Source organism: Montipora foliosa, chromosome 5 (assembly GCF_036669935.1).
Source record: "Montipora foliosa isolate CH-2021 chromosome 5, ASM3666993v2, whole genome shotgun sequence".
Classification (NCBI taxonomy): domain Eukaryota; kingdom Metazoa; phylum Cnidaria; class Anthozoa; order Scleractinia; family Acroporidae; genus Montipora; species Montipora foliosa.
In genome coordinates, this window is record NC_090873.1 from 44,697,425 (window position 1) to 44,707,696 (window position 10,272).

Below are 10,272 nucleotides of genomic sequence, written 5' to 3' on the forward strand. Positions count from 1 at the left end.
AAAGATGTTGTTTGTCTTTTTTGTTCTTACAGTGCGACGTGCCTTACCGTGGCCACCTAAAAAAGTTTTTTACAAATCAGGATGTGTGAATTTCATTGACAGTCGGGCCTCCTTGCAAATTTCACACAGTTGTTAGTTGAACACCACTGCATGGGTTGTTGAGTTGACGTACAATGTACTTACTCATAATATTGTCAAATGTGAAAGTTTGTTGGATGCATGGCCATGGTAAGTTGCGTTGCACTGTAAGATCCTCAGTCCCTTTCAATGCAATTGCAATAACTTTTTTCAAGAATTTGGTCTCCACAAGCCCTTGCCTCAGTTCGCAGAGCACCAGACATTGCTGGGTTGAATCCTGGCTGGACCAACACTCAGTCTTGAAATAACTGAGTAGAAAGTGCTGCCTTAACTACAGGCCCTGTCTTGCAATCCTTCAGTCTTTGTACACTCTGTGGGAGGTTAAAGAATGTACACAATATTTGCACTGAGTTTAAAGTATTGCTTACTTGATGCTTTCCCAATGATAGTTACGCATCTCCAGTTTGTTGCACACATATAAGCCAAAGTGAATTCCCAAACCGTTGCAGACAAGAAAATCCAAAACCAATGCATCCCACCAACACTCTTCAAAATTTGGCAACAAGTGGGTGAAGAACACCTGCAGAAACAAAGGCAACTCACTGGTCAAGCTACTGGATTATACGCACTGATGCTCTGAATACAAAATCCTCCCCACTCCAGTACCCTCCCCCTGCATTTGTCTACAAGTCTTCTCTGATATGGACTATAAACTGTAGGCCCTATCTCACAAATATCCTTCATGTTCAGAAGTTCCCTGTGGGAAGTTAAAGAACCCACACACTATTAGAGAAGAGTGGGGGATGGAGTCCCTGGTGTTGTGGCTGTCCTTTTCTCTCCAGAAGAAATGGCCGGCTTGCATGATGGTTGTATCTTAAGGCTAGTGGTGTACACGCATGAGGCCACCTAGGCAGAAACAGCCATATGTCAGTCAAAGGCTCCTGTGAGCCAGCTCATCAATGAATTGCATTAGAACTAGCAAGCATGTGCCACACATTTTTTCTGAGGTGCCAATCCCTGAGCAGACTGGATTTTGGAGTTATGCGCATAAGGATTACAGTGTATAGACGAGATCATCAAATAGATTGCATTGGATTGGATTGCATTGCACTGTACTGTTCTTTTGAAGGGAAATAATCAATAAATGAACTTGCCATTCAAAAGTTTTAACTGCAGTTATTTATATGAACTAATTTCACTTAAATTTGGAGCCTACCTTGATTGAGAAATTACCCGGCCCAAATTTTGGAAATAACATGGGAAATATGATCCACAGAACAGGACCTTGGATCAGAAAAAAAAATGGGAAAAAGAATTTTGCTAAATGCAGGAAATGCCCAGACGCCTCCCAAAGTGTGAACCATCGGCACTTCTTGTCCTTCCTCCACCTACTCCTTTAATTAAAATAATAATTTCTCCACCCACTTGCCAATCCCCGCATTGGCCCTGAAAAGCCCTTAATGGGGAGAGGTCAATTAAGAGCACATTACGATAATAAATTACTGTAACATTAATATTATGTTTGTGTAGCTGTCATTGTCATCACACAATAATTTATTGCAAGCTTCCCCGCTCTGTATGTTCCTTTCTTTCAAAAACAAGATGGTCACAGGCAAACCTCACCTCTGTGACTTCCCATGTGATGCTAGCAGTCCATAAAAGCCCTGCATGGCGAATAAGCAAGGCTTTTAGCGCCCAACCAAAGAAATGGGAAAAGGCAAAAACATCGCAATGGGACCAAAGTCGTGCTAACGTCACTTGGGAACAGTTGACAGCATACTCCTGCAGAAAACATGCCAACACAATACAGCTACAGTAGCACATCACAAGAGTGTAGATGTAGTATAAAAGATCCCAGTTGGTTTACTGTAGAAGACAAACTGCCAAGTGAACCTTGGACGGCTAACTGAGGCTTTTATAGCTAGACTCTGTCTATTATCTTAAAGTAGCCAGTTGCACAGGTTCTACTATGTAGCAGGTAGGCATTACATGTGCTCAGTTAGCAGTAATCAATGAGGCCTTAACAGATTTGACCAATGCAGGTGTACATTATAAATTTCTGAGATCTAGGAACAAAGTCTTTGTCCTCATTTTATTTACAACAAAACCAATGATTTTATGACCTTGAACGGCCGACTACAAAGAACACAAAGAAAGATAATTATTGCAACATGAATAGCCCTTTTAGTACAGTAACATTCCATTAACCCTATTTTACTTATGGGGCAGTAAAATCTCATATAAAAGGGCCCAGATGGAATTTGGTCATCTGCCCTGAGGAGTGTAATTTGAAGCCACTTTCAGAGCCAGTTTACACTGTCAAAACATCATAAAGGCAAAGAGAATTGTTTTTTTTCTGGACTACTATCACCTAGGGCTTGTTTGTCAAAAGCCCTGAAAACTTTTCGGGCCCAAAAGCGATCCGTGACATTAAAATCTGCTTATTATGAAAAACTTAATGGATCTTTGAACATGTTTTCAAGTCCTTAGAAAACAAAACAATTATTCCAAAGTTTCATGATTTGAAACGTTTTCCTTTTGAAGATACAAAGCGCTTTATTTAACTAACCAAAATATGCCCAAAAAGTTTTGGAACTTTCGAGAAACACCCCCTGGCCCCGGCCAGTTTATACTCAAAAGCCTGATATTTTATCTAGTATATTGCTCACTAACCGACAGTTTCAACCTGTGCAAAGATTTGATCAAGTGGTTGTGAATATACATGTAATATGTACACTGAGACTAAGCACACCTACAGTAAGTAAAGGAGTGCAAGAAAACCTTGGCTAAAGTTCAAGATGGAGTAAATTCTATACCAGGGGCAGACCTAGGGGAGGGTGCAGGGGGTGCACACACACACACACACACACACACACACACAGACACCCCCCCTCCCCTCCCCTCCCCTGAGGTGACCTGATATTCTGCACAAAAAAAAAACACTAGTCAGCTACACCATTCCTTTCTTAAGGAAAATCCTGGATCCACCCCTGTATACTCTGGATAGTGACTTATCCACTGGATAAAGTCATAAGGCCTTTCAACAAATGAACATCTACTGCCTGCAGGATTAAATTCCTTGTTAATCTTGGGTTTGAATCATATTCAAGCCCAAGAAAGCAATATTCCACACTGAAATCAAAAAGACTGTGGATACCTGAAGTTACAACATACAGTGTAATTACCAGATGTGTACTTTGAATTTGATAGTACATGTACGTCAATATTACCTGATATGCCTTGATCTCTTACCTTGGTGTCTGGTCCTTCTTGCTCCAATTTTGGGTCAAAGAAAAAAAGAATCTTTCTGAAGTCATCACGAGTTTGGAACAAAGCAAATGTCAGGAACAGTAGGTAAAGAACACTAGCACCTGTTACAACAAAAATATTAAAGAGCTTAGAATTAGGATCAAGTACAATAAATATTATTACATGTACAGTAAATCCATGATTTCACATTAAAAAAATGAGATGCATGCGAAGTATGAGAATTATAAGTCACAAAGTGTCCTTGTTATTCTTTCTGCCATCATTTACGTCCAAAAAGCAGGCCATGCACATCACGATACATGTAGGTCACCCTACAGTGTACCTCTAGGTAGACATACATGTAAATAAAAAGCATTCAAAATCCAACAGAGTAGCATAATGATCACAGAAAACACCACATATAATGCAGAGAATTTGCATTTTGCCACAAATTCAAAAGAAACTACATGTAGGTTGATGTTAGCGAATTTCTCAAGCCTATTATTGTATATTAGCTACAGATCTCAAACAGAGCAGAGCAGCAGCCTGACATTAATTTATTTTGTGATATGATGATGTAAATGCAAAGCCATTCTCTCTCTCTTAACTCTGACTCTAACCCCAAGCCCATTCAGACTCAAAGGAAAATTAAGAGGACACATCTGATAATGCTGTAATCCTAGAAATAAATGGACATATCGCATGTACATTGTATTATTCAGGAGACTCGTTCTTCTTGGGTAAAAACTTTTAATACCTCATTCTCACACTAATTTTAAAAAAAAGAGTGGAATTTTTTTCCCCCAAAATCTGATTAAGGACATGGTCTTTTATGGCAACACACAAATATATATTATATATAATTATACATAGTGAGTGCACATTCTCACTAGCTCACTAGTTTGAGCACTCTGGCATGGCATGGATGTACCACAGTCATGTGTGGGACATCTGGGGTTGTCTTTATAGCTTAACCTCCATCCTAGACATCAGCACTGCACTGATGAAACCCAAAAGGCCGAACAGTAGTCTGCAGTTACAAATGTAGATATACAGTCTTTGGCATTACAAAGCTTTTGCTTTCATGTTCAAATTGAGCACTCTACTAGGATGAGTCATTGCCGCTAGCAATAGGCCATTTCCGAGTTCATGTCTGCCTCCTCTTTAAAGCGAGTCTAAGTGCGAAGTTTTTGTTATGAAAAATTTGTTTTCATTCATACGTAAAGTAGAACTGATTACCATCACAAATACTTCGCACTTAGACTCGCTTTGAAGAGGAGGCAGACATGAACTCGGAAATGGCCTATTGCGCATGCTCACTAGCTCGCTAGTTTGAGCACTCTGGCATGGCTTGGATGTACCACATGTGTGGGACATCTGGGGTGGCTTTATAGCTTAACCTCCATCCTAGACATCAGCACTGCACTGATGAAACCCAGAAGGCCAAAACAGTACTGTCTGCCGTTAGTTATATATACATGTGTATGGGCAGCTTTGGAAGTCTATGGACTTTGTTGAAAATCTTCTAAAGTTCTTTGTAGGGCCAATGAACATCTCAAGATAATAAAATTAAGAAGGATAATAAGTACATGTAATGTACAAGAAGGCAGAAGCAAGGCTGGTGTGATTAGATAAGATACAAGGAAATACTGTTGATTTTACCAAAAATAAACCTCCATATAGCTGGATGAGGGCGAATAAAAGGACCTGTGGAGAGTTGAAAAAAAGGTGATTGCTAACCAAACAAAGAACAGCACAAAATACCATAAAAGTCTGTGTATAAGCAACACCCATAAATAAGCCACACCAACAATTTGGTGGGGCAGATTTTGGACAAAAATAAAGACAACAAAGTTTGAAGTTCCACTGAAGTTATATCTATTCAGTATTTAAACAAACAAGGACAAACAAACAAACATGGTTTGAAAACACCAACATAGAAGTTGTTTCAAACTTTCACATTCACTGAGTCTTACATGTAAGATAGCAAAATTACATTTTTTGTTTGAATTCAGTGCACCTTACACTTAAAATGCTCTGGGTGCTTAGTAGCCAAGCTTCAAATGAAGAAAGGAACCTGTGCATCATAACACATAAGACCATGCACATAGAGATGCAATTTCACTTTCTGAATTCCAACCCCAGATGGTTCCATAGATGAGCTGCACCCCCAAGTTTTGATGACTTCAATTATAAGAAAAAAAGTGTGGATTATACATGGACTTTTACTGTAATAATGTTAGTGTCCTTTCAATTCCAGGATTGGCATACCGGTACATGTAAATTCATTTATCCTTATTATGAAGACTAATAACTACTGCAGTACTAACTGGCATAAAGCATTATTTTTTAGACAGCGGTTACTGTATGGACAGATTTAACTGGCAGTTTAAGGTAGTTAACCTTTTTTTTCTATTCATAACCCAAGCTGATACCATTTCCCTTCTTAACAGAAAAACCTCATATCGTCACCAACAAGTATCATGAAAGAATGTACATTTGAAGTGCGGGTTATAGACAAAAGATAGAAATGATCTTCACATTTGAAGGTCCACCTTCAACAGACAGGCATTGTGTGCCTTGAAACAAATCTGGCCAAAGCTGAATTTCATCCGATCAGATCACAACAATAATTTATAAGCAACGTGAATTTCCATAACAAAAACAAACGATCAAAAAGCCTGTCGGTTGAAGGTGGGCTTTTAACTGAACAATCAAAGCAATACTACTGTCACTTATAGACACCTGAAAAATTCAGGTGGCTTCATTGATCAGTAGATGCTACAAAAAAGTTCATTTCTTTAGGACCATGTTCACCGACCGAAGACATTACAGTGCGATGTGCCTTACCGTGGCCACCTCACAAAGTTTTTTACAAATAATTGTCTGCCAATCAGGGTGTGTGGATTTGATCAACAGTCACTCCTCCTTGCAAAGGTTGCACAGTAGTAAGTTGAACACCATTGCATGGGTTGTTGAGTTGACGTATTTACATGTAGTTGTCAAAATTTATATGAAAGGTTGTTGGGTAGCCACAGAAAGGTGCATTGCACTGTAATGTTTGCAAACAAATAAATTTGTTCAAAATTATTTTCCAAAAAAGGGTTGTTTCACTGGAAACTGAATTTTATAATCGCTTATTTTCACTTTCAAATTTCATGGGCTCCTCCATCCTGAAATACATGTAAACTGTTACCGTTGCCCTGTTGTTCTGACACAAAGAGCTTTTGTGTAATAACAATAGGACAACCGTAACACGTCACAATAATTATTCAAGATGGCAGTTCCCCACGAAATTCTAAAACTGAAATAGGCGATTCTAAAACTTATTTAATTCAGATACAAACACCCTCTTTGAAAAAAATTGTACAAAAATTTGACTGTAGAAGTTATTCCCTGTGATTTAAAGTTATGTTGTTGGATGGAGGTCGCCTTAATCTTTCCACACATTTATGCCACTGTACCATATGCATCCCTGCTCTCATTAAAGAGTGACACAACTGTTGGCATGAAAACACAGACTGATGGAAAAATAAAATCCTAAGCCCACTCACCATTTGGCATTACGAGAAGGCTGAGAACAAGAAACACAACCGCAAGAGATACTATTCCACTCCATATGTTGTCTTCACGTGTAGCATCGGGATTCCTTTAAAAACAGAAGACAAGCTAGCTACTTGGTACCCAATGTTGAGCAACCATTATTTATCCATGGACCAAGTATTTCAAAGCTATCAGCTTGTTGTGGCGTGTGTTAAGAAACTCAATTGGAAAAAGTCAACTACTTGGCTATAATTTACAATGCATTGTGAAAATTAATTTGGAATCACCGAAGACAACTCTAATGTATTTGTGGCTCGTAGAAGAATTTGAGCCCACTGCAAAAATCTGCATGCAAATCCAGTGAACTAACCACTGAGTCCTGCCTTTCCCACAAGTAACCAGAAACACAGCTTTTTAGATGCACACAGAATCTCACCAACCATCATAAAAGGTCAATTCATTGGGTCTGAATGCCATCTATCTGTTTACAACAATTTCGTTGGTTTGGATTTGGGTTACCTTAAGGTTATCTTGACTGTGTATTTCTGCTAGTGGAATGACATAAGACCATTATAATGACAACAATTATTATTATTGAATGAAATACTAAAATGTATATTTAAAGCACAGGTTATAGACGAATGAGAGAGGTGATCCATCTCTCGTAGACACCTGCGAAATTTAAGTGGCTTCAACTAACCCTAACTCTCTAAGAGACAGTTGCTTAAATTGCCCAGCTACCGGTAAGTGCAAGGATCACTTCTGTCAATAATAAATTATTATTGTTTATATCAATTTTATGGACACATATCTGGTATGTCAAAGTTGAGGTCAACAGTAAAGGGACTTAATAAACTTAGTAAAGCTTTCAGAATTGGCATGCATTTAATTAGCCAATTTTCTGGACAAACATGTACCTGATGATACTAGTCTAGGTTACTACTTCATGTTACTGGTTTACAAAGAAATGGAGGAGTGGAATGAGGGATGGAGGTAAAGGGATTCCAAGGGTGAGTGGGTGATTGTGGAAGGAGGGAAATACTCTGCTTTGAAAGTTTTAGACAGTACTATATGAAAGGTTACCCATGTACTGGTAGTTATCTTTCTATCTCTGTTGCAGGTAACTTGGTTTTTCAGGTTGACTTGTTCCAGAATGATCTAGCTTGTTTTGTTTAACCAAGGTCAATAAAAATTATGTTCCAACCAAGGTTAATAGGTTGTCCAGTTGTCAAAACCCAAGTTATTTGTTTTTAACCGGAGAGAACAAAACATAATAATAAATCTTAGTGAAGGTGCATCAAGCCACCCTGTAACTATGGGGCAAAAGGTAACTTTTTTATGACTGTTATACTTCACTCTAAAAACTGTTCCATTGATAATTCATTGAAAATATTAATTTTCGCTTCAAATTCCCTGTTGGCAGTATCCCCTTCCTTTGATGTTTTAAGACAAAGAAAAAGAGACTCTGTTATGGGCCCACAACGTTTCCTATTAAGCATACCCCAGCATTACCAATTGACCAAAATATCATAATATGGGTCATGCAATTTGCATGCAACTACCCAATGCCTGAAGAAACAATTTGAGTGTCATCCCAGGCTCAACATCAATCAGAAGATAACTCTAGCAGGCATAAATTCAAAAACTTAAAAAATATTCATTTCAAAGACTTTTCATAATTATTCATAATCACGATTGAGGTTTTGCATTATTTTACAGAAAGGGGCCAATCACAGAAACAAATAACACTTGCTATTACGAGGATGGAAGCATTGAAGCGAAACATTTTCCTGGACTTTACACTCTACCATCATAAGATAATTTTAATATAGATTTGACCATCTGACCAGCAGTTCAAATATTTTGATCAGACTACGCCAAAGTTTCATGTAAGAAATTAGCAAACAAAGCGAAAGAAAAGGAGGGTATCTTGACGGATCTAAAGAGAACTGTAAAGGTGTGGTTTCTTTTTTAAATGAGCTGAGAACGAATTAACTTAACTGGATCATTGCATCATTGCAGAATGAGATTCACGCTTCGCTAAAATAAGGCGAAAAGCAGATTATTTTAAAAAATAATCCATCTTTCGCAGATTATATTGATACTTTTTTGAAAGAAAAAAGCGGTCCAATTCACTAAATGGGAAGGCAAATAAACAGCTGTAAACTTGAAAGCCTAAGATTTGGTCTTGTGCCCACCTGGTGAACGCGGAGTACACGAGGTATGCGAACAAACAAGCCAAAGCAGTGATCGACCGAGGCTTGTAGAAAAATTCTAGTGTGATATCTTCGACAATCTGCTCACTGGCATCTTGATAATCGTCGGTAGAAATCGTGGACGTCGTTGAAAAAGTCCTTTTGCGGCGTCGAGGGCTACGATCGTCCGCCATGTGTTTGCGATGCAAATAGCCATGCAACCTGGTTCCCAGGGTCTTCTCGGCTTTCAACATGGCTGCGGGTCGGAGGTACTTCATGTATCCCCTATTATAGTGTATTTAGATTACAATGTATTTCCACGCGTATATTATAGCTATAGTGTCTTTAAATAATTAGCCCTATATACCCATGTATACCCTTATATACCCCTATATACCCTTGTATACCCTTTTATTAAAAACTGGATCATCGGATAATGCAATTCGAGAGTTTTGATTGGTTAAGCCATCATGGGTTATGAGCCATTATACCATGATCTACAAACACGGCAAGCATATGTGTGATTTTTTGGGCCTTTTTATTTTTATTATAGTCTAGTTTTCTATATTTTGGGGGCGTTTTTAATAAAACAATTATTTCACTCGCGCTTGTTGGATACGAGATGATTATGGCCAACTCGGCGTTACACGCATCGTTGGCTATCTATCATCTCATATCCAACGTGCGCTCATGGAATAATTGTTAAATATACCCTTGTATGCCCTTATATAACCCTATATACCGATGTATACCCTAATATACCCCTATATACCTATTTACACCCATGTATACCCTTATATCCCCCAATATACCCATATATACCCTGCAGGGTCAAAACACAGGTCACAGGGCACAGGTCACTGGCCACACGTCATTGTTTTACCAATACAGAAAGTATCCTAAACATTCATAAAAGCTAACCTTAGGCCTAAAAACTTTTGTTTAGGCCTAATTAGGCCTAAGGTTAGCATATATTAATGTTTAGGATACTTTCTGTATTAGTAAGACAATGACCTGTAACCTGTGACCTGTTCCCTGTGGCCTGTGTTTTGTACCTGCCGCCTAAAATACCCATATATACCCAATTATATCGCTTTATACTCATCTGTACCCTTTTATACCCCTATATACCCATGTATACCATTATATACCCCTATATACCCATGTATACCCTTATTATATACCCCAATATACCCAATGTACACCC

The 10,272-nt window shown here is 38.4% G+C and overlaps 1 protein-coding gene across 2 annotated transcripts in view; it reads right to left on the reverse strand.

The window, feature by feature from the left end:
• The window catches only part of LOC138004346 (phosphatidylserine synthase 1-like), a 32,632-nt gene extending 23,339 nt beyond the window's left edge, over positions 1–9,293 (reverse strand). Inside the window, exons 1-6 of one of the 2 annotated variants that reach the window (XM_068850835.1) lie at positions 9,069–9,293; positions 6,882–6,976; positions 4,990–5,034; positions 3,331–3,449; positions 1,702–1,860; positions 507–658 (exon numbers count right to left, since the gene is read on the reverse strand). In XM_068850835.1, coding sequence (XP_068706936.1) covers positions 507–658; positions 1,702–1,860; positions 3,331–3,449; positions 4,990–5,034; positions 6,882–6,976; positions 9,069–9,259 — 761 coding nt within the window. In that variant the 5' untranslated portion in view covers positions 9,260–9,293. The remainder of the gene's footprint in view (positions 1–506; positions 659–1,701; positions 1,861–3,330; positions 3,450–4,989; positions 5,035–6,881; positions 6,977–9,068) is intronic. The other variant, XM_068850837.1, reaches the window with a different exon arrangement.
• Positions 9,294–10,272: the final 979 nt, after the last annotated feature.